Raw genomic sequence first — 27430 nt, 5'->3', positions numbered from 1 at the left:
ATACATGTACAAACAAACAGTCGTCAATGGTAATGGTATTAAAATAGATTTATTATCCCTGAGTGTGGCCTATCTTGTTTTAATAACAAGCTCAAGGGGCCACGGGAGTTGATGCCAGGCGCTGCCTCGGGAGGGACCCCGAGGTCACAGCAAGTCCTTAGTCTGCGTCTCCCAGCACCTGAAACTTTCAAGCTCCTTCTCTAGTCTCCCAGGAGGGAAGACTATGCAAATGCTAGAGACATCTTATCTTTTAAAAATTCTCTCACTTTTCAAACAAACAAACACTAACCTCAGTGTTGTTCATCCTCAAAAAGGAGGGCACTGGAGCCACCCCATGCGGTATTTCTCAGCACTCTGTAGGGCGGTGAGTGGTTCTCGTCAGGGGCAAGCAAGGAACCGGCCTCCTCTTTCGCTGGAACAATGGGAAGGCTTGCGTTTCCCCGGAGCCCCTGCACGGCCGGGCCCGGCCCACCACGGCTGTGAGTCTGCACAACTTGACTTCTGCCAAAAAACCAGGCTGCTGAGGTGTGGTGTCTCCCTGGGGGCAGGTCCCAAAGGGCCTCGCCACGATCAAACTGTTTCCAGGCACCTGGGTCCCCAGTGGTGGCACAGGGACAAAGCACTCGGGTTCCAAACGCGACCTTCACTGTGTTCCGTCCTTGGAGACGCTTTTCCTGGAGGCTTTGCGTCCACAGCCCCGCGCTTCTGAGGCCCGGCTGCCTCCGGGTAGAGGGGACGGCTGGGCCGCAGCGGGGGGCGCGCCCTGACTGCACGTGACAGACCGAAGACGCAGCGTGCACGGAGTCGACGACGGCCTCCTCTCCTCCAGCGCGCAGCGGCTCCGCAGCGCCGCGTCGCTACTGGGCCCTGACCTTCTTGCTCTGCGGGCTCGGGGGCTGCTTGTCAGGGGCCCGTTTCCGCAGGGGCTCCGCGTCCCCACCAGCGAGCAGGGCCGCCCGCACCTGCCGCAGCTCCCTCCGCTCCCGCCGCTCCGCCATCTCCTCCAGGTCCCCGGCGAACAGGGCCTTCAGCGGCGTCATCAGCTTGGGCACTGTTGGGAGGTCCCCCAAGCTGACCTACGAAGCGAGACGAAGCAGAGGCTGGGGTGAGGCCATCACGGCTCCCAGGCACCGGCCACACCCCCGTCGGCAGATGCAGCCATCGTGTCAGGCCCAGCCGGGCAGAACCCGGGCACCCCCATGCCCAGTGGTGGGGACAGGCCCAGCCTGACCACACAGGAGGAGGACGCTGCCTCCCAGGCTTGTGCAGAAGCTCAGATGATGTCACTCTGGGCACCGACTGGGCCTAGAGGCTCTCAATGGACCGTGTCCAGAAGGCCCCGTGCCAGTCGTGCTGGGCAGTGGCCCGAGCCTGGCCACCTGCGCATGGATGTAGGGCGTGTCAGCCCCGCCCCCCCCACCTGCCCCGCCCCAGCGGTCCCGTACCTTCATGTGGTCAAAGGCGATGCCGACTTTCTCGTTGAAGTCGGGGCTGAAGAGCGGGATCTTGGCATAGCGCTGGCTGAAGTGGTTCAACACGATGAACCCTGCGTTCATCCGCATCCCCACGCCGATGGCCTGGGAGGTGGTGCTGCAGAGATGGGGCAACATGAGGCTGGAGGAAGCGAGTCACGCAGACCCCCCGCCCAGACTGCCGGTCGGGCACCCGGGGGCGGGGCTCCCTGCTGCCGAGCCGGTCTTCCCACTGCCCCCAGGGGAGCCCGGGCTCTGTGCTCTCAGACCTCCCACCAGTGAGCACCTCTGAGAAAAGCAGGGGCTGCCGACTTCAGGCAACACGCTCTTCCCTTAAATAGCGCAAGATCCGCCCCCGGCCTCCCACTTATTCAGCGTTATTTCCAGTTCTTTCCCAAGCCGTTAGTTCCAGTTCTTTCCCGAGCCGCGCCTCCCCCAGAACCTTGCCTGGAGGGCGCTGCAGAAATAAAGACCGAGGCTTGGGAAACAACTGCCTGGGGTCAGAAGCCCCCAGGGCCCCCGGAGGGAAGCAGACCAGCCCAGCATCAGCGGGGAGGAGCGGGGACCCGTTGACGCAGGCTCAGGGGGCTCCGCTACCTGTGTGTCTTTTCCATGGCTTCCTCTTCCAGGCCATCTTCCAAGGTGGCCTCATGGATCAGGAGGGTGGCGTCCTTCCCTAGAGCGTAAGCACAGGCCCTCTGAGAATACCGGCCAACCTGGGGTGCCCACAGCACTTGTCCCTGGGCCCTGGGAGGAGGCTGCGAGTCAGGACGACAGCCAGAATCGTTGGGGGGACCAGAGGTGACTGCCCCTGCTCACCCATCTGGACCAGAGCCTCACAGGGCATGGTGTCCCCCGAATAGACCACCTTCCAGCCGGACGTGTGGACCAGCGCGCAGCCGAAGGCATGCTTGCAGTGCCGGACCAGGCAGGTCTGAAACTGAGGAAGCAGGTGATGGGCTCGTGGCCCAGCTACCGCCTCTCCCCCTCCTCCCCACGTCACACGCCCCTGTCCCCCAACCCGCCCTCCCATGCCCGGGCCCTCCCCTAACCTCCTCCAAGCCACAGGTTTCCAGCAGCAAACTAATCAACCTTTCCACTTTGGGGTTGGAGACCTCAGCTCCCTTCTGAAGGCATTTGGCAGGAATAATACTGTGAGAAGATTAAAAAACAAACATTTAATCTTAAGTTCAAGTCACTGACTGGAGAGGACCCCCAAATCGCTATGATAAAGAAAATTTAATTCCGTCATTGAGGCAGGGAGCGAGGGCACTCGGCCCTGGAACTGTGTCTGGGGGAAGTGTTGGCAAAGATCTAGGATCGGGAACAGAAGTGAGGAGGGCCGAGGAGAAACACGTCGAGGCAGAGGAATGTTTAGAGGTGGGAACCGCCTCCCCGTCTCCCTGCGGTCTGAGCCTGCCTCGCACGCTCACCGTCCAGGGCCCGAGCCGAGCGCTCACCTGACGTGGTGCAGCAGCGGCTGGCACTGGGTGTGGTACTGCTGGAGCCAGGCCCGCAGCTGCGTGGGGGCCACTACGAGCAGCGGGTGGCACGGCTTCCCCAGCGACACCTGGAACAGGGAGATGAGAGTGCTGAGCGCACGGCGCGCGTTGCAGGGAAAACGGCGTGCTGCGGCCCGAGGCATGGCTGTGCGCGCGCGTGCATGTCTGTGTGCGTGTCTGTGCGTATGCGCTCATTCCAAAGAAAGGCAGAAGGGCAGTCCAGTCCCGCACAACTCACCAGAGCCCGCTCCCTCTGCAGCAAGATGTTCAACAAGCCCTGGGAAAAAGGAGGGGACACGTCAGCCAGGTCCACACCCGACCTCCTTCCCGCGTTGGGGCCCTGGGTGCCCGGCCCTCTAACAGACCCAGCCGCCCGCCTCCGGGCGAGGGCAGCTCCGAGCAGCCGCGTGGCGAGGTGAGACGCACGTGGCGCCGGGCTTGCGGACAAGCCCAGGCCTGGGAGGAGGTGCGCGGCCAGGAAGAGGGAGGCAGCCCGCTCACCGTGTGGTGGTCCGCGTGCAGGTGGGACACGAACACGGCGGCGAGGGTGCCCAGGAGCTGGTCTACTTCGTCCCCGTAGTGGCGGCACAGCTGCCCGAAGGTGCCCTCCCCGCAGTCCAGCAGCAGGGACACATCGGAGCTATGGGAGGAGATGGTGGGAGGAGATGGTTTGCCCTCAGGGAGGAGGGCAGGACAAGGCTGGGTGCCCGTCTCCCGGGACCGCTCAGTTCCTCCCGCGGGAGCTGCTGTCAAGAGGATGGTGGTCTCACACGTCCGTCCTCGTGACACGAAATACTGTCGCGACGTGAAGTGCACGGAGCGTACCTAGAGCTACACAGATGCTGGGCACCCAAGAGAGTCTCTGCAGTAGGGGAGGGTGAGGACATGAAATCCACAAGACTCTGCTTAGAAGGAACGTGGCAACAGCCGCTGTGGCCGCCAGGCTCTGCTTTAGCTGGCGCGGCCCGGAGACAGCGGCTGCACCAACGCCCTCCGGGAAAGGCCGGGGCTGCTTCCCGCCAGCTCCTCCGTCACGAGAGAAACACGTCCCAGACCCGTGCGCTTCTGCTGTCGGGGTGCCCCTGACAACTGCCAAGTACGCTTAACGCGTTCTTTGGCCGTTAGCTATCCACCACCACCAGCACCCGGGTGACAAAGCAAAACTTAAAAACGAGCCTGGCTTCCCGCAGACGGCCCTGGTCCGCCTCCCTGCGGACCACCACCACCAGGCAAACCCAGGAGCCCCAAAGCCACTCCGCACCCCAGCGGCACCAGTGAGGGGCCCTGTGAGACAGAGGCGGACGCGAGTCCTGGCCTGGGTCTGCCCCACCGCCAGCCGTGAGCAGCCTGGGGCAGGTGCACCGATGATGGGGGTGCAGGAGGTGGCCAGTCACTGGTTCACAGGAGGGACGTGGAAACTTAGCGAGACGGCCCCTCAGCAGGGCGACGGCATACACGATACACGTCAGTGGTTTGCATCCGAAGACGTAACGGACGGCCAGCTTGGGTGACTCCCTCCAGTCCAGCTAGCTACGGAGGCCGGAAACCGCCTGCCCCCCACCCCCGCCGGGCCCCCAGCCAAGACGGGCCTCCAGGGACATACAGGCTGCACCGCAAGGTTAGCCTGGCGGGTGGAGCAGGGTCTGCTGAGAAAGCCCCGGGCTCCCCGCTGACGGGCCCCTCCTGTGCAGGATGAATACCTGATGTTGATGAGAGTGGAGCTGACGTTCCGGATCTTCATGGGGATCGCGGACCCCGTTCCGAGGAAGACCACTTCTGGATACCGGCTTCTCTTCTCTATGGAAAGACACGTCAAGTTGTTCACTTCTTCGGGTCAGAAGTGAGCCAGCACTGGAGTTAAGTCCAGCTCCCCAGGAGGGGCTGGTGGTCTGACCTCCTTACACACGGGCCTGGGGCGAGGGGCCCCGGTGCTGCCTGGGAAGGAGAATGAAGGAATTCCACGGGCCCTTCTTCAGCAGAGTTGCTCTAAGTGTTAAATAGCAAAGGCCACCTTTTCATGCTACAAGTCAGCATTTATCTCCCGGGGCTGGGGACCCCCGGCACAGGCCCTGCTGCACTTTGCAGTGGCTCCGAGGGGGGCCAGCTCCCCAGAGAAGAGGCAGAGCCGCCTAGATTCTGAAGATGGGGCCCCACTCGGCCTGACAGGCCCCGGGTGCACGTTTACGAATGTAATCTAAATGGCCCTTTAACGTGCAAACCAGAAACCCATCTCAAGCCCACGGCATGTGCAGCCAGGAGGGCATCTTAAAACACCGGCCTGGTGCCAGCTGGGTTAAACCTGAACCCGCCCTCTGGTCCAGCCTTGTTTCTCCGCCTCATTCGTGAGCTGAACACAACACTGGGAAAACCAAGTACTAGAAAGAGGTCCCGGAGTTCCCCAGACTGCTCTTCCTGTCAGGGCGGTGAGAGCCCAGCAAGGTGAGTGCCATGGCCAGGACCTTCCGTGGATCCTTCCCGGCAACACCAGGACTAGACTACCAGCTCTGCCCAGGGCCTCACAGGAGGCCCCAGACCCGCCGCACTCAGCTCAGCGTGGGCCTCGCCAGGAGAGCCTGGGCACTGTCACCTAGCCTCCAACCTAACCGGTCTGGGCGGGGGCCGGCACTGGTGGTCTTAAGTGGAGGCCAGAGAAGCAGTGGCTTCAGCAGGTACACGGGGCTCGACGGGGCCACGGTGACCCTCCACTCAGTGCTGTGTGAACAGCTGCAGGAGGGCAGGGGCCAGGAGACACCGGGGCTGGTCCCGGTCTGGCTCACCCGCCGGGGCCGGGCCGTCCTGCACAGTCTTCCTGTACTCCTGCACGCTCTCCTGGAAATTGGGCAACTCCAGGGCCTCGGCAATGAATTCCTCAGGGTCGCAGGTCATGATGGCATCCCTGCAAGAAGAAGGCATCTCAGGGCATCAGGGGGAGCGTGTGGCCCCAGGCAACCACCCTGCACAGCCAGCTCAATCCCTGGGGACCGCCTGCAGAAAGTGCTTTCAAATCTAAGTGACTGGGGCCTGGGGCAGCTCCGCTCTCCTGCCCGGCAGACCTTCTCCCAGCTCAGGGGGTCTCACAGTTCCGGCTGCTCAGAACCTCTCAGCTCAAAGCGGGACGGGGCAGCCCTGGCACTCCTGACATGTCGGGGGCGGGGGAAGGTGTGGGCACTCTACGCAGCCTCCTGACCTCTGCTCACTACACCCGCTAGCATCGGGCATCCCCCGGGGCTGAGGGAGGGAAGGGGGCCCCTCAAGGGCCCCAACTATTCACCGCGACAGTGCCCGGTGTCCAGCAGTGGTCCAGAACGGGGTCTGCCCGGACACAGACACCACGGCGTGCACGGGCCACTTCCAGTTATTCAAGGGTGACATTTTAAAAGTTAAAGATGCAGGGCAGTAAGCACCTCTCAGGTGACTGGCTGGGGTGACCGCTACAGCGCCTTTCACCAAGTGCCTCGGGCAGTGCCGCCCCCGACCCGCTAACCCCCCCTCACAATCACCCTAAGGGAACACGGTTCTCCTCAAGGACTTTTATATAAGGCACTTGTTTCGTTACAACAGCAAAAAGCTGGAAATGCCTCCAACACACCAACCCCCGTCTCTGGAACACGGGCAACAGTGTCCTTACGCAGCCTCTCATGACGGGAAAAGACTGGCAGCGGGTCAGGCCCTGAACCCGCGGTGCAGACGTGTATTTTAACACGTCCCCACGTACTCAGAGATAAAAAACACAAAATGCTAACCACCGCCGTGTCAGGGTGATGGGATTAGGGCTGACTTTCTTCCCCCTACGCTCACTCATTTTCCACATTCCAAAACAACGCACACACAGCTGTTAGCAGAGGCAACTTTCAGGAAAGGACGGCGTCAGCCCCCGTCTCCCCGCCTCCCCGGGTCAGCTGATGATGGGACGCAGCCACCGTCTGCCACCCATCGTCTGCGGCTCTTCCCGGGTCCGACGCGGAGACCACGCGGCTCAGCAGCCAGCGCCGCGGACCCCTGGGCCCCACCCCCACCCCCGAACGAGCCTGACGCGCCCCGCCCCCCGCCGGCTGAGACCACACCCACCTCTGCCACTCGCGCCGGGGCCGGAGCTGGTACTTGAGGAGACACTGGCCGCGGACCAGGGGCACGCAGGGAGCAAGCCCTCCTTCCTGCAAGAGAAGGAGCCGCGGTCCGCGGGGGGCAGCTGCCTGCGGGGTGGGCAGCGGGCCAAGCTGAGCCACTACCTGGGGGCGGAGGCTGGCGAGCGGGGGGAAGATGCCGGGGTGGATGAGGCCGAGCTGCGTCTGGATCTTGTGGCTGCGGAGGTTGTGGACCGACTCACAGTGCTCGTTCAGGACCAGGTGCTGGGTGTCGGGCCCGAACCTAAGACGGACGCGCACACCGTCAGCACAGTGTCCTTCTGGGAAGACTCCCACCCACGGGGCGGCACCGGGGGCGGGGCGGCCAGGTACTGGGAATGTTCAAGAGGGTGAGCGACGTGTGCACCGCGGTCACCCTACGTGGCCAGACGCAGCCCTGCCCCTCCTCCTCCGAGCCCGGCGTCTCTACAAAGTCAGAGGCCCTGGGTGTGGGGGAAGAGCACCCGGAAAGCCAGGGGCAAGTACAGCGCTGGGGACTTGGACACACAGGGAGCATGGGGGGAGAAAGAGGAAAACTGTGATGGGCGTCAGCACTCAGACCCCGAGGGGCAGAGGACCCGGGCGCCGAGGAGGGACTGCCGGGGCCGGCGGGGGAGGGCAGCGTCACCACACGTCATCACGCGCCCAGGTCCAACCCCAGCAAGTCCTTCCACCCGGCGCCGGCCTCGGCCAACGAAAACAGGAGAGTAGGACCCGTCCTCCCGGTCACTGAACGTGGGTTGTGGGCAAGATCGGGAGAGGGAAATGAAGCGCGTTTGCTGCCTGGCGTGTCGCGGACGTTCAGTAAACTGAAGCTGCGGCTTTATCCTTGCAAGACTCTTCTTTAGGAAACACGCACGGGATGGTCCAGAGGCAGGATTTGTTCAGAGCTCGGGAAACCAGCCCCAGGCAAGCGGGGACGCCCCCAGGATCCAGGGAGGGCGGGAACCCCAGGGAGAGCTCAGGCGGGGGGCAGGGGCGGCAGTGGAACCGTGGCTGGCGGGGCTCCTACCTCTCCATCCACTGCTGATATCTGCTGTCCAGGAGCACGTGCTCCGGGGTCATGTGGACCACCAGGGCCACGGGGGCTTCGGCTTTTCCTTGGAAACTGGGAGGAAGGAAGCAGGGGGCTCTGCTGGGTCAAGTGGTGCAAACTCAGGACACGCGGACGCGGGGCCGGGCAGCCAGGGAGGGCGCTGCATGAGCCGTGGTGGCCAGGCCTCGGCAGCGGCAGCACAGGCCAGTGCCAGGCCGGCCTTCCCGAGCAGTGTCGGCTCTCACCTCTCCGCCCGGAGACCCCTCCTTACCTCCTGAAGGTGGCATTCTCACAGAGGGGCTGAATGAATCCTTCGTCTGGACATTCTACCACAACGAAAGTGACCCTGGGGTCTGGGGCGGTGCAGATCTCTTCAGGCAAAATCTGTGAAGTCACTGAGGTCAGGATGTGCTCCCAGGGCAGGCCCTGGAGTCACCTGCTAACGCCGCATCACCCCCTCCAGAGAAGCGCCGACATAAGACCACCACCTGTGCCCTTCTCGCCCGCTCCGCTGACACGCAGACAGGCGGCCGCCGGCTGGCAGAGGGCGTTTCACACCTGGCGTGGCCAGACGGCCCGGCATGGCACGCACGGTTCTCTCAGGTCGTGTGGTCCTGACGTCCTCACATCTCGTGACATCATCATTCCCCTGGGCCACACATCTGAATTCCACCCTTATGGGGTCCACCCTGAGCTCAAGTACAAGGGGGAGCATCCATCCTATAAGGAGACCCCCAAATCCTAAAGAGACAACCTCCAGAAATGGCCCGACACGGCCAGCGCTGATGCGCACGACAAGCCTAGACAAGAGACCCTACTGTATCGCTCAGCGAAGTGCTGAAATCCAAGCTGTTCAGTGCCCTCAGAAGTGGTGTCTGCAGGGCCTGACCCAGGCAGTGACTCTGTCCAGCGTCCCGGCCCCTGCCTGTCACTGCTGAGACCGCAGCAACAGGGCACCTCACCTCTCTTCCTTCGAATGTGATGCTTTTCCCGTCCTTGACAGCAGCAATGATGGGCGCAATGGCAGCTGTTCCGCTGAAACGAGAGGCGAGGCCTCGGTGAGGGCGGGGCTCTGGGAGCTCAGCGAGCCCGGCGAGGCCCCCCAGCTGTCCCCGCCACTCACACTGGGAGGCCCAGCTCCTTCGCTTTGAGTACTAAGAAGTTTCCCTTCTTCATGTGGAGCTGTAAGGAAGAGATCTCCATGTAATTCCAGTGACTGATGAAGAAGCTTGGTTTTCATCATTCGTTTTGAAATCACTTGAGTTTAGCACTGAAAGCTGAATGATTTAAAACCAAGGTGTTTTATTTCCCATTAACTCCTTACACATCTAATAAAATGCAGTCCATTTCCACATCAAATAAGACGTGTCCTCCAAGTACCTGGAGCAGAAAACACTGTTGCTTTTATCATCCTGCGCAGGTCAAGTAACAGCCAAAGGAGTGTCACCAGAACACGTTCTAGCAGAAATGATCGCGTAACCACCGTGTGACACGGCATTCCGGTGACAAGGGCAGGGTAGAGCGTGTGGATGGTTTTTCTCCTCTACTTTTCACGTATTTGGCAAAACTGTGCTGTTGCTTTTATACAAAGTTAAAATAAAAAGTTCCCAGTATTCTCTTATTATGTTAAAAGGGAAACCAATAATCCTAACACAAAACCTCATAATCATTCTGTACTTAAAAACTCATGTCCCAACGTTTTAGAAATCCACGTATTTCACACCTAATAACAGGAAAAGTCAGAAATGGCATAAAATGTTAATGAGTCTTTCAGGGTTGACTTATATTTGAATTTCATTTTCTTCCTTAGATCTTTAGAAGCTATTTGCTTTTCCTTTCAACTTCCTGCATTTAGGACACTACTCTTAGGGCTGAGTCTCCAGTTTGGATCCGAAAGCCTTATTAGGACTCTAGGATTTTCTATCTTGGAAAACGTTATGCTAGAGGAATGATGACAGCTTAACGTGAGCACATAATACAGAGATGACAGAATTTAGATGACACCTTCAGATAACGACATTAACAAGCACTGTGGTGACCACAGACCCAGATGAAACTGGATGGAAGCAAAATGTTTCTAATGTTTCACAGGAATGTCAGGCCTAAGGCCCGCAAAACCCATGCCTCCCTCCACAAGCTCAGTTCAACCCGTGGAGAAAGTTGTTCCCGTCTGAAAACCCAACGCCAGCTCACAGGCCCCAGGGCAGCAGACGGCTGCCCGAAGCCCAGGCTCCTATCGGACAAGAGCCTCTCAGACCCTCACACCCAGAGCCTATTTCTCCCACCTCCCAGAACTTGAACTAGCTTTGCTTTACCGCCTTCTGAACCCTGTGCCGAGAAGCAGCCCATTTTCAGGGAAGGGCAAAGGGGCTGCAGGATGACACAGCGGGAGCAGCGTGCACCAGGTGGGAGGAGCCAGAGGCCAGGACGCAGCCCGAAGCGACGCTGCTCCCAGGACAGCTGCCCCCAGACAGTGCCCTGATCGCACAGGACACACCATGCTCGATGTGATCTGTTCAGGAAGGACTGATGCGATGCCACTCAAAGGATTACCACGTAAACTGCTGTAGAAAATTATTCTGCTGCCTAAAAATTCAGACACACAGAAGTAACAAGCCTATGGGCAACAGTACTTAACTTTTACAAAAGTTAAGTACTTTTTATATCTAAGTAAAATAGATATAAACTATTTTTATAGATATAGATATTATTTTTTACTATGTAAGTAAGTTGATAGAAGTTATACTGGCAACAATCTTACAACTAACAACTAATATTACTACTGACCTTTCATAACTGTGTTCACTTGCTGGTGTTAAAATTTTTTACAAATGGATGAAAATTACAAATGTATTTTAAAATCAACTTTACCAAGTCGACTTTAAATCAAATATATTGCTTTAAAAAAAAAAAATCAAAGCTCACGAAAAAGCAACGTAGTCTTACCGGTGATTAGACAACTGTTTGCTGCAGGTTCTAGTAAAATAAAATTTTAATGCAAAGTCCTACTGAAAGTAGGCAATTAGATCTGAAAAACACGTGATTGTAATCACATTTTCATAGAATTTGACCAACTTCAGTTTAGCAATCTAGGCCTCTGTGAATGCTAAGCCAATATTAAAATTAGTCCAGGGTCGACCCACCAAGGTCATGTGACTTTTCTGGACTGTTAAACTTTGTTGTAATAAAATGAGAGAGAAAAAAAAATTAGTCCAATGTCAGAAGCTTAACGACTACAGTAAGATGATATAAAACAGAGTTGAAGGAGCCTAAATAAAGGCCTGATTCATTTGAAGGGAAATGAAGCTTTTTATGAAAAAGTAGTCTTTTGATCCTTCTCAAACTCTTCGAAAAAATCGAATAGGGAACACTCCCAGACATTGTATGAAGCCACCATCACCCGATACCAAAACCAGACAAAGACAACACCAAAAAAGAAAATTACAGGCCAGTATCTTTGATGAATATAGATGCAAAAATTCTCAACAAAATATTAGCAAACTGAATCCCAGCAACACACAAAAAAGATCATACACCACGATCAAGTGGGATTTATCCCAGGAATGCAAGGATTCTTCAATATATGCAAATCAATGTGATACACCATATTAACAAATTGAAGGAAAAAACCATATGATCATCTCAATAGATGCAGAAAAAGCTTTCAACAAAATTCAACACCCATTTATAATAAAAACTCTCCAAAAGGTGGGCAGAGAGGGAACCTACCTCAACATAATAAAGGCCATATGTGACAAACCCACAGCAAACATTATTCTCAATGGTGAAAAAACTGAAAGCATTTCCTCTAAAATCAGGAACAAGACAAGGGTGCCCACTCTCGTCATTATTATTCAACATAGCTTTGCAAGTCCTAGCCACGTCATTCAGAGAAGAAAAAGAAATAAAAGGAATCCAAACTGGCAAAGAAGAAGTAAAACTGTCACTGTTTGCAGGTGACATGAAAATACATAGAAAATCCTAAAGATGCCACCAGCAAACTACTAGAGCTAATCAATGAATTTAGTAAAGTTGCAGGGTACAAATTAATACACAGAAATCTCTTGCAGTCCTATACACTAACAACAAAAGACCAGAAAGAGAAATTAAGGAAACAATATCCCACTTACTGCAACAAAAAGAATACTTAGGAATAAACCTACCTAAGGAGGCAAAAGACCTGTATGCAGAAAACTTTAAGATACTGATGAAAGAAATCAAAGATGACACAAACACATATAGAGATATACCATGTACTTGGATTGGAAGAATCAATATTGTGAAATGACTCTACTACCCAAAGCAATCTACAGATTCAATGCAATCCCTATCAAACTACCAATGGCATTTTTCACAGAATTAAAAGAAAAACTTTTACAATTTGTATGGAAACACAAAAGACCTCCAATAGCCAACGCAATCTTGAGAAAGAAAAACAGAACTGGAGGAATCAGCCTCCCTGACTTCAGAGTATATACTACAAAGCCACAGTAATCAAGACAGTATGGTACTGGCACAAAAACAGATATATATATATATATATATATCAATGGAACAGGATAGAAAGCCCAGAGATAAACCCACGCATATATGGTCACCTAATCTATGACAAATCAGGCAAAAACATACAATTGAGAGGGCTTCCCTGGTGGCACAGTGGTTAAGAATCCGCCTGGCAATGCAGGGGACTCAGGTTTGAGCCCGGGTCCGGGAAGATCCCACATGCCGCGGAGCAACTAAGCCCGTGCGCCACAACTACTGAAGCCTGCGTGCCTAGAGCCCGTGCTCCGCAGCAAGAGAAGCCGCCGCAATGAGAAGCCCGCACACTGCAACAAGGAGTAGCCCCCGCTCGCCGCAACTAGAGAAAAGCCTGGGCGCAGGAATGAAGACCCAACGCAGCCAAACATAAATAAAATAAATTTTTAAAACTTAAAAAAATATATATACAATGGAGAAAAGACAGCCTCTTCAGTAAGTGGTGCTGGGAAAACTGGACAGCTACATATAAAAGAATGAAATTGGAACACTCCCTAACACCATACACAAAAATAAACTCAAAATGGATTAAAGACCTAAATGTAAGGCCAGACACTATAAAAAACTCTTAGAGGAAAACAAAGGCAGAACACTCTATGACATAATCACAGCAAGACCCTTTTTGACCCACCTCCTAGAGAAATGGAAATAAAAACAAAAATAAACAAATGGGACCTAATGAAACTTAAAAGCTTTTGCACAGCAAAGCAAAACATAAAAAGACAAAAAGACAACCCTCAGAATAGGAGAAAATATTTGCAGACAAAGTAACTGACAAAGGATTAATCTCCAAAATATACAAGCAGCTCAAACAGCTCAATATCAAAAAAACAAACAACCCAATCAAAAAATGGGCAGAAGACCTAAATAGACATTTCTCCAAAGAAGACAAACACATGGCCAACAAGCACGTGAAAAGATGCTCAACATCACTAATTATCAGAATAATGCAAATCAAAACTACAATGAGGTATCACCTCACACTGGTCAGAATGGCCATCATCAAAAAATCTACAAACAATAAATGCTGGAGAGTGTGTGGAGAAAAGGGAACCTCCGATACACTATTGGTGGGAACGCAAATTGATTCAGCCACTGTGGAAAACAGCACGGAGTTTCCTTAAAAAACTAAAAATAGAACTACCCATTACTGGGCATATACCCAGAGAAAACCATAATTCAAAAAAATACATGCACCCCAATGCTCACAGCAGCTCTATTTACAATAGCAAAGACATGGAAGCAACCTAAATGTCCATCAAGAGAGGAATGGATAAAGAAGATGTGGTACGTATATACAACGGAATATTACTCAGCAATAAAAAGGAACGAAATTGGGTAATCTGTAGGGACGTAGATGGAGTGTCATACGCAGTGAAATAAGGGAGAAAGAGAAAAGCAAATGTCATATAATAACGCATATATGTGGAATCTAGAAAACATAAGTTATCTTATTTGCAAAGCCGAAATAGAGACACAGACGTAGAGAACAAATGTATGGATATCAAGGGGGAAGCGGGTGGGGCGGGAGGAATTGGGAGACTGGGATTGACACATACACATTATTGGTACTATTTATAAAATAGACAACTGATGGGAACACACTATATAGCACAGGGAACTCCACCTAATGCACTGTGGTAACCTAAACGGGAGGGAAGTCCAAAAGGGAGGGGATATCTGTACGTGTATGGCTGATTCACTCTGTTGTGCACTGGAGGCTAACACACATTGGAAAGCAAACATACTCCAATAAAAATTAATTTAAAAAAAAAGCAATCCCCAAATCCTCAGAAATATTTCTGCTGTAATTTAAAAAAAAACATGGGGTCCATAGACATAATGGAGTATTACTCAGCCATTAAAAAGAAAAAAATGAAATAATGCCATTTCCAGCCACAGGGAAGGAGGTAGAGGTGATCGTACTAAGTGAAGGTAGTGAGACAGGGAAAGACAAGTATCATATGACACCACTCATGGGTGGAACCTAAAAGTGGATACACATGAACTTTACAAAACAGACACAGCCTCACAGACTCAGAAGAGAAACCTGTGGTTACCGAAGGGGAAAGGCGGTGGGCAGGGAGACATGAGCAGGTTGAGATTAACATATACACACTCCTATTTATAAAATAATCAACAAGGACCCAGGCTACAGCACAAGGAACCCTACTCAACACTCTGGAATAACCGATATGGGAAGAGGACCCGAAAAAGCACACACATAGGTCTATGTATGAGGAAATCAAGTTCCTGTACACGGAGGAAAAAACAGCAGTGATAACAAAACCCGCAACGCTGTAAATCACCTACGCTCCAAAAAAAATAAAATTTAAAATAGAAAAAGAAGAAATGCCAAATCTGTGCCCCTCAGGCCTTGGTGCCCTGAGCTGGTGTCACATCCCTGGAGCCCGAGCAGGCTTGGGGCCCAAGGCTGGACCGCCAAGGGCTAAGGGAGCCAGGGAGGACATGCCAGCAGACGAGCCCCGCACCCTCTCCAGACCCAGGCGGGTTTATTCCTATTAACAAATGGAAGGGTAAAAGCCATATGATCAGCGAAACCAAGCAGGGTGCGCCCAAAGGATGGTGGCGCCCACGCGCTGGAAGAGCTCCGAGTCCGCGCCTCCTTTGGGTCGCCCCACCTACCCACGGAAGACAGCACCCTCGGCAGAGCGGTGACGCCGGAGTGGGGACTGGCTGAAGGCGGGCCGGAAGGGGTGAGGGGAGGAAGTCCCGAGACACAAGCCTGGGGCGTTTCTTCTGGCCCATTGCCCTCTAACTGGCAACCCAGGAACAGCACTTTGCCTCAGGCTCTGGTTGCCGGGGACCCAGAGCCGGTCACGGAGAAATGCTGCCGCCTTGTGGCCGTTTCCCATAACAACAACTTTAAAACCAGTGCTGAGGGGCACTTGATCTTCACAAGGCCTGCGGGGCTGTGAATGACACCTGCCCTCAAGAAATGCCCTGGGGTAAATCATCGGAAAAGAATTCAAAACGGGGCTGACTTTCAACAGGCCAATTTCAAGAGGTAAATTATGCACACACTGTATTAAAAAATAAAAATTTAAAAAGCACATGGAAAGATACTCAACATCAGTCAATATTAAAGAAATGCTAATCAAAATTACAATGAGGTATCACCTCACACCGGTCAGAATGGTGTCATCGTCAAAAAAAAGTCTACAAAGAATAAATGCTGGAGAGGGCATGGGGAAGAGAGAACCCTCCTACACCGTTGGTGGGGATGTAAATTGGTACAGCCGCTATGGAGAACAGTATGGAGGTTCCTTAAAAAACTAAATGTAGAGTTAGCAATATGATCCAGCAATCCCAGTCCTGGGCTTAGATCCGGAGAAAATCCTAATTCGAAAGGACACGAGCACCCCTATTTTCAGGGCAGCACTATTTACAATAGCCAAGACACAGAAGCACCCAAATCGTCCAACGACAGATAAATGAAGCATATGTGGTACATATATGCACTGGAATACTACTCGGCCATAAAAAAAGAATGAGCTAATGCCATTTCCAGCAACAAGGATGGACCGAGAGATTATCATACTCAGTGAAGTAGGTCAGAGAGAAAGACAAATTCAATTACAGGTGCAATCTATACCTTCGTACAATCCAACTAATTTACAAAAGAGAAACAGACTCACAGACTAAGACAACTTACGGTTATCGAAAAGGAAAGATGGGGGGAATAATTTAGGAGGTTGGTTATATTCAGTCGATATTCAAAAAGGACCTACTGAATAACACAGGGAACGCTACTGAACACACTGTAAGAACTTATATTGGAGAAAAGAAACCGAGAAAGAATACATATACGTCAATGTATAACTAAATCAAGTTCCTGGATGCCTAAAACAAACACAACCTTGGAAGAAATCAACTCTACTCCAATATAAAATAAAAATTAAATTAAAAGAGAAGAAAAAGAAAAAACAAGAGTGGAGCATGGAGAAGTGCTGCCGCCTTGTGGCTCCTTCCCGTAACAACAGCTTTGAAACCCGTGCTGATGGGCACTGAATACAAGGCCTGTGGGGCCGTCAAGGAAAGACACCTGTCCTCCAGAAATGCCCCAGGTAGGGCATCGCAAAAGAATTCAGAAGAGGGCAGACACTTGAGAAGCCAGTTTCAAGAGGTGCGTTTTACTTACCCCGTTTACAAAAAACCACATGAAAAGATGTCCAACACTGCGAAATATTAGAGAAATGTAAACCAAAACAACGAGGTTATCACCTTACACTGGTCAGAACTGCCACTGTCAAACAGTCGACAAACAATGAAGGCTGGAGAGGGTGTGGAGAAAAGGGAACCCTCCTGTACTGCTGGTGGGAATGTAAATTGATACAGCCACTACGGAGAACAGTATGGAGGTTCCTTAAAAAACTAAAAATAGAACTACCATATGACCCAGCAATCCCACTACTGGGCATATACCCTGAGAAAACCATAATTCAAAGAGAGACATGCACCACAATGTTCACTGCAGCTCTATTTACAATAACCAGGAGATGGGAGCAACCTAAGTGTCCACCGACAGATGAATGGATAAAGAAGATGTGGTACATATATACAATGGACTATTACTCAGCCATAGAAAGGAACAAAATTGGGTCATCTGTAGAGCTATGGATGGATCTAGAAAACTGTCAAACAGTGAAGTAAGTCAGAAAGAGAAAAACAAATATCACATATTAAAGCATACATGTTGAATCTGAAAAAATTGGTGTAGACAATCTTATTTACAAAGCAGAAATAGACACAGAGATGTAGAGAAGAAATGTATGGCTACCAAGTTGGGGGGCGATGAATTGGGATATTGAGATTGACATGTAAACACTATTGATACTATGTATAAAATAGATAACTAATGAGAACCTATTGTATAGCTCAGGGAACTCTACCCAATTCTGTGGTGACGTAAATCAGAAAGAAATCCAAAAAAACAGGGGATATATGTATACGTATAGCTGATTCACTTTGCTATACGGTAGAAACACAATACTGTAAAGCAACTATACTCCAATAAAAAAAAATTAGTACGTCAGCAGTGTAACAACTACAGGAAGATGATATAAACTAAAAGAGGTGAAGGAGCCTCAATAAAGGCCTGATTCATCTGAAGGGAAACAAAGCTTTTTGTGAAAAAGTAGTCCTTTAATCCTTCTCAAACTCTTCCAAAAAATTGAAGAGGAGGGAACACTCCCAAAGACATTCTATGAAGCCATCATCACCCTGATACCAAAACCAGACAAAGACAACACCAAAAAAGAAAATTACAGGCCAACATCTTTGATGAATATAGATGCAAAAGTTCAACAGAATATTAGCAAACTGAACCCAACAATACACAAAAAAGATCACACACCACGACCAAGTGGGATTCATCCCGAGTTCACAAGGATGGTTCAATATACTCAAATCAATGTGATACACCACGTCAACAAAAGACAAAAAACACACGATCATCTCAATAGATGCAGAAAAAGCATTTGACAAAATTCAACATCCAATTCATGATAAAAACTCTTATCAAAGTGCGTAGAGAGGGACACGTCTCAAGATAATAAAAGCTATTTATGACAAACCCACAGCCAACATAATACTCAAGGGTGAAAAGCTGAAAGCCTTCCTGCTAAAATCTGGAACAAGGATGTTCCACTCTCACCTCTTCTATTCAATGTAGTACTGAAAGTCCTAGCCACAGTAATCAAAGAAGAAAAAGAATTTAAAGGTATCCAAATTGGAAGGGAAGAGGCAACACTGTCATTATTTGCAAATAATATACTATATATAGAAAACCCTAAAGACTACACACAGAAACTACCAGAACTGATAAGGTAGCAGGATACAAGATTAACATACAGAAATCAGTTACATTTCTTTACATTAACAATGAAATATCAGAAAGGGAATGTAAAAAAATAATACCTTTTAAAATCACAACCCAAAGAATAAAATACTTAGGAATAAACCTTGCCAAGGAAGTGAAAGACATATGCTGAGAACTATAACATTAATAAAGGAAGTTGAAGATGACTTAAAGAAATGGAAAGATATCCCACGCTCTTGAATAGGAGAAATTAATATTGTTAAAATGGCCATACTACCCAAAGCAATCTACAGATGTAATGTGATCCCTATCAAATTACCCATGACATTTTTCAAAGAAGTAGAACAATCCTAAAATTCATATGGAACCACAAAAGATCCAGAATTGCCAGAGCAATCCTGAAGAAAAAGAACAAAGCAGGAAGCATAACCCGCCCCCAGACTTCAGACAATACTACAAAGCTACAGCAAGCAAAATAGCATGGTACTGCCACAAAAACAGACAAATGGATCAATGGAACCAAAGAGAGAGCCCAGAAATAAACCCACACACCTACTGCCAATTAATCTTCAACAAAGGAGGCAAGAATATACAATGGGAAAAACAGTCTCTTCAGCAAGTGGTGTTGGGAAAGTTGGACAGCCACATGTAAATCAATGAAGTTAGAACACACCTTCTCACCATACACAAAAGTAAACTCAAAATGGCTTAAAGAATTAAACATAAGACATGACACCATAAAACTCCTAGAAGAGAACACAGTCAAAACATTCTCTGACATAAACCCTACCAATGTTTTCTTGGTCAGTCTCCCAAGGCAACAGAAATAAAAACAAACAAATGGGACTTAATCAAACTTACAAGCTTTTGCACAGCAAAGGAAACCATAAACAAAATGAAAAGACAACCTGTAGAATGGAAGAAAATATTTGCAAACAATGCAACAAACAAGGGCTAATTTCCAAAATATACAAACCGCTCATACAACTCAACACCAGAAAAACCAAACAACCCAATCCAAAAATGGGCAGAAGACCTAAACAGATATTTCTCCAAAGAAGACATACAGACGGCCAATAGGCACATGAAAAGACACTCAACATTGCTAATTATTAGAGACATGCAAATCAAAACTACAATGAGCTACCACCTCACACCAGTCAGAATGGCCATCATTCAAAGTCTACAAATAAATGCTGGAGAGGGTGTGGAGAAAAGGGAATCCTCCTACACTGTTGGTGCAAATGTAAATTGGTTCAGCCACTATGGAAAACAGTAAGGAGGTTCCTCAGAAAACCAAAAATAGAATTACCATACAATCCAGCAATCCCACTCCTGGGCATATATCCAGACAAAAGTCTAATTCAAAAAGACACAAGCACCCCTATGATCACAGCAGCACTATTCACAGCAGCCAAGACATAGAAACCACCTAAATACCCATCAACAGATGAATGAAGAAAGATGTGGTACATATATACAATGGAATACTCCTCAGCCATAAAAAAGAATGAAATAATGCCATTTGCAGTAACTTGGATGCCAACTAGAGATGATCACACTAAGTGAAGTAAGTCAGAAAGAGAAAGACAAATACCATATGCTATCACTAATATGTGGAATCTAAAATATGACACAAATGAACTTATCTATGAAACAGACTCACAGACATAGAGAACACACTTGTGGTGGGTGCGGGGCAGGGGAGGGATGGAGTGGGAGGTTGGGATTAGCAGATGCAAAGTATTATATATAGAATGGATACACAGCAAGGTCCTACTGCATAGCACAGGGAACTGTCTTCAATATCCTGTGATAAACCATAATGGAAAAGAATATAAAAAAGAACGTATATGTGTATAACTGAGTCACTTTGCTATACAGCAGTAATTAACACAACACTGTAAATCAACTATACTTCAAACAAAAAAAAATTCCTAAAAAAAAAAAAAGTAGTCTTTAACTTCAGAAACTTATCAACTATTTCTGAAGTTCAAGAGAGAGGCTCACAGCCAAATATGAAACATGTCTCTGTAGCCTGACTCTGGCTGGAAGAGAATCTGGAAGTACATACAAGCATAGGTGGTTTACTGGGAACCAGGGCAACTGTTTTCTCTGAACACAGGTGACGGTAGGAGCTGCTACCTTCAAACTACCGGAAACCCTTAGGTCACCAGACACATGTTCATGCAGAGCGTCCAGCAAGGTGCTTACCTTACAGACGAAAGCTACGACCAAGGAGGGGTCCCTGCCGTGCATTTTCTGGCCAACACCTGAGGAGAAACAAATCCGACCACACCAGGTAAATAGCAGTGTCTCCAGGTGCCACAGATCGGTGATCGTCTGATACCTAATCTGACTTCACACAAACTTATATGGATGGAACTGTTCGAATACAAAGGTCAAAGAAACACTGGTATTTTTTCTCAAGCAGATCTTTTCTTTTTCCTACTCGTGTTGAGATCTGAGTAAACAAAAATGCAAAATGCCAACCAGAAAATGGCAAGTGGAATGTTTAAAAAAATGACACATTTTACCTAGATTTACCTAGAAGTGGAGATGTGGGGGAAAAGTAAGTTGTAACGTGCTTCACAAACAAGTGTAGGAATATGGGAAATAACACAAAAGCTACAAGGCCTGCAGAAACGACGTGGGTGTCAGCCCTCACCCGAGCCACCCAAAAAGGACAGCACAGAGGGCCAGCCCCTTGTCAGTCCTCAGACAGACACGGCCTTGAGGCAGAGACAGTAACTTATCAACCCTGCCCACCCCTGGACAACAGCATCCTCAAGCAGCCCAATTCGTGTGATACGTCTCATCCTGGCATTTTAATCCAGTTTCCCAGTAGGCTGTCATTCTGGAAGAAAAGGTGCAAATCCACTCGTTGATATAACTGTTCTGCCTGCTTAGCTGTTAGGTTCTGCACTCAGGAAAAATTAACTTGTGTTACTGCTGCCTTAACGAGAGACAAAAAGTTCATCGTGGCTTCTCTGCACTGCTGACACTGTGCTGGAACACCTTTGTGTGTGGGGTTCTGCAGATATGATGGGTACACATATAAAGAAGTGACTTTGATCTGGGGATGACACTGACTTGCTACAAGTGAAATGGCAATTCAAAAAAAAAAATCCCAAGACTGTAACCAATCGTAAAGACTTAATGATCTATGCTGTATGAGGAAATAAACAATGTAACTTTATACCAAAAAAAAAAAAAAAAAGAGAGAAACACAAAGCCTCCCAATCAATCATTTGCCAGGTCCTGCTCTTCCTCTGGTTAAACTGAAGCCAAAGCTTGGGGCTCCCCAGGGCTGCGGACTGGCCCCTACAGCTTCGTGCGGCCGCTTTTAAAGACAACCTTCTCACCTGCCCCACAGCCAAATCCTAACGCGATAAGAAAAAGCGTCTGTTTTGCACACTGAACTTCCTTATGACAAAGATTCGAACGTAGAGCAGAAGCAGCGAACGGATTAAGACAGGCTCACACCCCCGCCAGCGCGCCGCTGCCCACGCGCCATTACCATCCGCCAGGTACTGCTCCCCTTCTGCCGGTCCCGGGTCTGGAGACGGCTCTGGACTCGGCCTCTCTGCACTCTGCGCTGGCTGCTGCTTCCCATTCACCTGTTCACCTGGTCGGGAAGGGAAACGAGCAAGTGACACACGCCGAGGGCAAGCTCACAGCCAGGTCGCCCACCGTGCCGGCCTGTCCTCTACTGGCCACCTCCCCGCCTGGCTCTGGGCTACACGCCCATCCTCCTCATCTTGAGGTTTCTGCCCGGGTCCCAGCCTGACCGCAGCGGGGACTCGAGAGCGTGCAGAGCAGAGAGCACGCGCGCACTCAGCTGCTTTATCCACCGCCATCACGCTCCGCACAGACCTTGGCCCAAGGTTCCCCATCGCCACGAGGAGTGGCACCACCGGGCAGGCAGTTCAGTCAAGGTCAGAAAAACACTCCCGTCGCTGTCCAGCGGTTAGGGCTGCATGCTTTCACTGCATGGGGCCCCGGGTTCGATTCCTGGTTGGAGAACTAAGGTCCCGCAGGCCGCGGTGTGGCGAACAGAAAAAATCCCTGCCCCAAGAGGCGGGCACACGGCAGCTGGTCTCAGCGACCCCCCGCCCCGCCCGGCCCTCTGAGCTGCCCGGTCTTCCGGGCTCGCCGGGCGGGCTCAGCACTGATCACTCGCACGTGTCGGAGGGTACGGGGCCACGTGCTGGAGCGGGGTGCACGCCAGGCTAGGGGCGCGGCCGGGGGAGGACACGCGAGGAGAGTGAGCTGGGCCGGCGCAGGCCCGTCTCCCGGCGGGTCCTGGGCTCCTCCGGCCGGGGGTGCGGGCTCGTCTGCCCTCCTCTGCACGCGGCAAGCTCAGACCAGGTGACGGGCGAGGAGCCGGCCCTGCACGTCGCCCACAGTCGGGAGACCGACGCAGAGCGTCAGCCAGACCCCAGGGCGGCACGGACGCAGCAGTGCCTCGCCTGCAGCCTGCCTGTCTCCGCGTCAGGACCGCACGTCGGGCCCCGGGGCCTGAGGAGGCCCTCGAGCCCTTCTGACCGCCAACCGCACTCCCGCCGGGCTGCCGCTTACGAACAAGGCTCACCTGTGCCCACCTCTCCAAGCCCTTGCATCCCAGGAGGGCGCCCACACCTGTGGCAATGCCCCTGGCGATAAACAGGCAGATCTGAGGGCAGAGCCGGATTACCTGACGCCCCAAAGTGCAATCACGATCGTTACATACGAGGTAAACGCGTCTGTCCTCAAGGTCATAAGCTCCTTCAGGGCAGGAACTCCTCGGCTAAACTTCCTAATCGTGCTCAGAACACAAAGCCGGGTACACAGGCCAGTGATCGGCAGTTTCTGTTGCCACCTGCCTTCCTGACCCCGGACCCACGTCCTCCCACTCCTAGGAATCGCGGCCTCACACTCACTGTAGATGGGGACCTGGAAGACGGTCATGGTCTCGTCCTGGTATTCCGGCGCGGAGTGGGGTCGCACCGCTGCGGGGAAAAGACCACAGGACAGTGACTGCAGCAGCGAACGAGGGAGGCGTGAGGGTCAAGCCCACATCGCTGCCCACGACTCTGGCGGGAGTCTGTGCTAAAGCCGGAATTTCTGAGTAAACCAAAGTGTTTAGGAAAACGGCGAAAACATAGTTTCATCAGCCACTAATATTTAGGTCAGCCACGGGAGAAGACCCACGACGATCACAGGCGATAACCCGCTAAAATAAACACGAAGCCGAGACTTAAACGTGAGAGACCCAGGCAAACGCTCGGCATCGCGAGGCCCGGGACACATTCTGAAATAAAATACTAGTGTTTCTACAGAAGAACAAGCCAGACACGCACCGGGCTCTGCCGGCACATCGGCCAGGCCTCCTCCCGTCAAGCGGCCACGCGCCTCCTGCCCAGTCAGCCGCTCACAGCCCTTCTAACTACAAGGGACCCAAGGCCACTCGATGACGAGAACCACCTGTAGGGTCAGGGCAGAGCCTCGGGGCCCCAAGGGAGACCCGCACCCAGCACGCAGCAGCTTTTAACTCACTCCTGCCTCCCCTGCCCGTGTTTGGGGAGAAGCGGGAGGTGAGGGCGCAGCAAACGCTATTTTAAAAATTCATCTCGCGTGGATGAAGCGTTTGACTTTAAGGTTTAATTTCGTCAGCTTCTATGGAGTCTGACTTGAGAGACGGGGACATACGAGACAGAAATGGCAATGAGTCAGAATCAAGGACATACCCAGGTCTATTCCTTTCAGTGGACCAGAAAATATCTTGATAGCTTCCAGGTACTTTTCCTAAGAAAGAAAAATAAGGAAGTGAGCAGTGATGGCTGCACAGGAGGACACAGCAACACGTTCAAGTACACGAGAGGCATCAAAGGTACCGACATTAAACACAGTTCACGGAGTATTTTGAACTTCCTTCATACAAATATTTACTGAGTGTCCACCATATGTTAGATGCCAAGGGGTCAGCAGGGAAAAGATGGGGTCCCTGCCCTCACGGAACTTAAGAATCCAGGGGGAGACAGAAACAATACAAGCGACAACCAGCAGCCATGGTGCTGAGGGAGCTGCAGATACGCAAAACGCGGGGAGCTGGGATCCGACCCAGCTGGAGAGTCGGGGCAGCTCCTGAGCAAACACCCTTTGAGGTGAGCCCTGAAGGAAGGACACAGGCGTGGCAAGAGGGGAACTGGTGCGTGGACGAAGGCCTGAGACAGGAAGGGTCTTCCGTGAAGAGCTAAAAGCCGGCCCGCAGCCCCGCCTGGTGACCAGGGCACAGATGCCAGGGCTGGCGAGGGCCTGGAACGACAGGACCTGTGGGCCACGTGAAGGCGTTTGCACTGTGTGTACAACAAAGACCCTTGAAGTGTTTTAGGATGAAGTGACCCGCCTGCGGTTCCGCTTGGGAGGGGTCCCTCTGGCCGCAGTGCTGGACAGTCACAGGGGGGCAGCACTGGACATGGGAAGCAATGGCAGTAGGTGTAGGGACAGACCAACGAGAAGAAGACAGAGGGACGGCCATGCAGCATTACTCTGGGGACACACTTTACAGGGCTGGCCTTTTACCCTAGCACCTGGGAAGCGAACCCTTACGCTAACAAGGTGTACACAACCTCTCGACAGTGTCCTTAGCTGGCTGGGAAGGGACGAAGATGTCTGAAATGTAATAAATAAGGATAAAAGCTGACATCTGTTGTGTCCATATGGCGTGAAACACCTGATAAAGAATGACTGTTTTGCGTGTTACCTCGTTTAATCCTTAACAACTGCAAACCATTTCACAGATGAAGACACTGAGGCTCCAGAAAGGAAAGCAACTCAATCAAGGTCACAGAGTTAATAAGGTTTATGGACTCAGGTGTCTTTAACTCGAAAGGCAAAGTACTTATGCCAACGTCAATTAACTCTGGAGGGCAGAAGGCTGATTTGTAAAATTGGAAACCCTTGTTACTCACATTGAAATGGAGTGCTTAGCTTTGACAGCTGAGTCAGGAGAGACTCACCAGTTGTGGAGGTCCAGAGAGCACACACTTTGGAACCCCGGTTTCCTTTAAAGTAAGAATCATTCCTAAAAGGGACGAATAAAATCAGATCTCTCATCACCCTGACCCGTAGTTGCGGCCAGGAGGCGCACTCCTTACTCCACTTGCTGGTTTTCTGCTTGTTGTGCATGTGCAGAGCGGAAGGGATGCTGGCTAGACCTACGCGGGACACCGGCCATCACTCAAATGCCTCCAGAACAGGCAGGAACTGATACTAGGGTGAGGCACCTCGGGTGCAAAATCGTGCCAAGGCAGAGGCAGGCCACAGATTCCGCACCCTGGGAGCTTCCTGGCCTCACCTGAGTCTCAGCTCTGGGAATGAGACTGGTTCAGCCTCCACTCCCTCCTACCCGCTCCACGAACCTTACAGAATCTGGCGGCAAAACAATCTCGATCCTTCTCATGGATGGGCGTAAACAAGGGGGTAATCTGGACACTGGGCATCTGTGGTAGCGAGTGGACGGTCTCAATGGTGAATGCTGATATACTGACTGTAATCAGCATCACCACACTCTCCAGTCCGTCCCACACCTCCAGTCCAGCAACTCAATAAATGAGGTCGATGGTTAACACCTGCAGGCAGCGTCTACTTTCAAATCTACTTTTCTGAGTCAGCTTTTGATTCTCCCTGCTGCAGCTGACGGGGCCGGCATAAAAAGTATTCCAGAGCCCCTGGATTCCAAAGTCGGGCAAAAAAAAGGGCCAGGCAGGTTAAAATCCCAGACACCTCCCCCCAGCCCCTGACTCGGGAAAGAATACACTCACCACACAGCCCTCCAACATTAGACCAGTGCATTCGGGTCAGGAATATGTTGTCCAAACGAGACACCTTCAGCCTAAGAAAAAGAAAGCGTTGGAGCAGGACAAAACAGAAGGACCAGGGACCCATTCTCCTGCTGTAACAACCCTCCTGCCTCAAAGCCGCAGAGTCATTCCCCGCCCCGCAGGAAAATGGCTGGCTCACTTGTGCTCCTGCATGAGTCGCTGGATGCCTTCCCCGCAGTTGAAGAGATACCTAAAGGACGAACATTACACCAGAGAGTCGTTAGATTCGGTTCTGTAAAACCTCTGCCGCCGTTTATATGCTTTGTTGTACACCACAGGGGAAAACAACTAAAAACACGTGCTGTGCTACCAACCGCATTTCTGCTGTTGGGATGCTGGGGTTTGAACCCTCCTCAGCAGAGGCAGGGAGGGATCTGGGGCCTGAGTAGGCTCGAACTGGGGCGAGATGCGTCCTTTCCGCATCACCTCCTCCGCAGACCTGCCCACCCCCAACACGAACTAGGAGGCCCTGGTCCTGGGGTGCACGGGACGGGGCTCGGGGCCGAGGCTTGGGAAGGGAACGCTTATACCCAAGTCTGTCTAAAGGTCAGCGGGGCCTCCCGGAGCCACACGGACGGGGATATAGGGGATCTAGGCTCTCGCATCCACGCTGGGAAGGGGGGGATAGACGGGGTACCAAGCCCAGGAAGGGGCCCCGATGCTCTGGGCGCTCAGCACTGCGGCCTGCGGGGCGGGGCTTGGCCAGGGGACCCGCTGGGCCGGCCGGACCCCGGCGCGGCTCACTGACCGGTTGAACTCGGAGAAGACGTAGAGCGCAGCGCCTGCATCCCGGCCGCCGGCCGCCACCACCTGCAGGTACACGGTGTTCGGGCCCCCAGGCACCCACGACGGGCCGCGCTTCTCCCGCGTGCGCAGGTGCCGCAGCGGGTCCTTGGGCGGCCGCGGCCGGCGAGTCTGCCCCTGAGACATGGCGCGCCCGGCCGCGCACCGCAGCCCCAGCAGCGAGCGGAGAGCCCACATGCGCCCCCTCCTCCCGCTCCTGGGCGCAGCCGGCGGTCTCGCTCCGCGTGCCCCATGCACCGCCCCTCCGCC

The 27430-nt window shown here is 51.8% G+C and overlaps 1 protein-coding gene across 5 annotated transcripts; it reads right to left on the bottom strand.

Annotated features, from left to right (window-relative positions):
- Positions 1 to 30: 30 nt before the first annotated feature.
- Positions 31 to 27430, bottom strand: ELAC2 (elaC ribonuclease Z 2). Of its 5 annotated transcripts, XM_019944189.3 has the most exons (24): positions 27126 to 27428; positions 26517 to 26567; positions 26318 to 26388; positions 25514 to 25578; positions 24242 to 24299; positions 23435 to 23503; positions 22033 to 22140; positions 20727 to 20785; positions 9258 to 9316; positions 9097 to 9169; positions 8406 to 8518; positions 8111 to 8206; positions 7204 to 7342; positions 7043 to 7128; positions 5752 to 5870; positions 4675 to 4771; positions 3476 to 3614; positions 3213 to 3251; positions 2933 to 3042; positions 2525 to 2624; positions 2292 to 2412; positions 2070 to 2148; positions 1446 to 1590; positions 31 to 1076 (listed from the first exon to the last, which is right to left on the bottom strand). In XM_019944189.3, exons 1-24 carry the CDS (start codon positions 27356 to 27358, stop codon positions 858 to 860), a joined length of 2448 nt encoding a protein of 815 aa, XP_019799748.2. In that variant the 5' UTR covers positions 27359 to 27428; the 3' UTR covers positions 31 to 857. The 5 variants fall into 5 exon arrangements, with proteins under 5 accessions (XP_019799748.2, XP_019799747.2, XP_019799746.2 ...); XM_019944188.3 differs by having other exon boundaries at positions 2313 to 2412; positions 7043 to 7342; positions 27126 to 27430; XM_019944187.3 differs by having other exon boundaries at positions 7043 to 7342.

Source organism: Tursiops truncatus, chromosome 20 (assembly GCF_011762595.2).
Source record: "Tursiops truncatus isolate mTurTru1 chromosome 20, mTurTru1.mat.Y, whole genome shotgun sequence".
Taxonomy (NCBI): domain Eukaryota; kingdom Metazoa; phylum Chordata; class Mammalia; order Artiodactyla; family Delphinidae; genus Tursiops; species Tursiops truncatus.
This window is presented reverse-complemented; position numbering and strand designations above follow the sequence as displayed.

Excerpts from the sequence above, each read along its gene's own strand:
- ELAC2 (XM_019944187.3), bottom strand. The coding sequence starts at position 27,358 with ATGTGGGCTCTCCGCTCGCTGCTGGGGCTGCGGTGCGCGGCCGGGCGC. Across the intron at positions 5,871-7,042 it reads CCCCGGCGCGAGTGGCAGAG|GGATGCCATCATGACCTGCG; the intron begins GTGGGTGTGGTC and ends TTCTTCTTGCAG. Across the intron at positions 3,252-3,475 it reads TGCACGCGGACCACCACACG|GGCTTGTTGAACATCTTGCT; the intron begins GTGAGCGGGCTG and ends CCTTTTTCCCAG.